The sequence below is a fragment of the Etheostoma spectabile genome, chromosome 17 (assembly GCF_008692095.1).
Source record: "Etheostoma spectabile isolate EspeVRDwgs_2016 chromosome 17, UIUC_Espe_1.0, whole genome shotgun sequence".
NCBI classification, from domain to species: Eukaryota; Metazoa; Chordata; class Actinopteri; order Perciformes; family Percidae; genus Etheostoma; species Etheostoma spectabile.
This window is the reverse complement of record NC_045749.1, coordinates 2643994-2644917: the sequence shown is the minus strand read 5'-3', so window position 1 is coordinate 2644917 and position 924 is coordinate 2643994. Positions and strand designations below refer to the sequence as shown.

General features: G+C 40.8%; 1 protein-coding gene across 1 annotated transcript in view; it reads left to right on the top strand.

The window, feature by feature from the left end:
• LOC116705016 (1-phosphatidylinositol 4,5-bisphosphate phosphodiesterase beta-1) overlaps positions 1-924 on the top strand; it is a gene marked incomplete in the record, with an annotated part of 36209 nt that overhangs the window by 8764 nt on the left and 26521 nt on the right. The window contains 1 exon segment of the mRNA XM_032540852.1: positions 372-425. Coding sequence (XP_032396743.1) covers positions 372-425 — 54 coding nt within the window.

Sequence of the window (924 nt, the reverse complement as noted above, 5' to 3'; positions counted from 1 at the left end):
ACACACACACACACACACACACACACGCGTGATACCCAACCAGGTGTAGCCTTGTAACCCAGGGGTAAACATTGAGCAGCTTAACTAATTAAAAAAAAAATGAAATTATGATTTGATTGAAAGAATACATCAGATACATGTTGCAGTTGTGTAAGAGTGTGTGAAAACTAGTGAAACTGACAAGTTTAAAACAGGCAGCTAAAAGTAAGGGATACATTGGAGAAATAATTGGCTTAAAGTAATGACTAAACAGTAGAAATAGTGGACACTAAAAGAATGTCTTAACCCACGGACCTCTGTTTTCCAAAGTATGCTTCTTTTTAAAAAACCTTTTGATTCTAGGATCTAAAATGCTGCACTCTCTGTTTCAGGTACGTCAGGTTAACTCTGCAGCCGAACGCAGAGGGGAGAATTCCTGTCAAGAAGTATGCTCCTGATTATTATTACCTTCCTATTCTTTAATCAATGATTCTGTGTTAACTTTGAGACACGTGTTACAGTAGACGGTGGAGAGGATTTGAGAAAATAGCCCGACGAAATCTGTGGAGACACGCAAAACTTTGCTCTTTCCTGTCCCTTGCTTCCAAAAATAAACTTAATTCCATGTGCACTTGGGAAAGCAAAAACAGGGACAGGATTCATGAAGGTGCCTAATTCTGCACTGACCTGGTAATCAACCACTGCCAGAGCATGAGATGGGATAAAACAGTTATGAAAGCTGTCTTTTAGAAGCAAAGCAAGAGCAGAATTCGGGTCAGTTGATACATCTTTGAAGTCAATGGCGGAGAGGTGAAGGTATAAGAATACCAGGGTGGTTTTAAAGTTCAGGAAGTTGAAGGAGCTGGTTTAGGGATGTTGAGAAACAACACAGTGTTCCCCCCAGTGTATTGAGAGTCTGGTGACCCACTTGGCCTAAACTGCCCC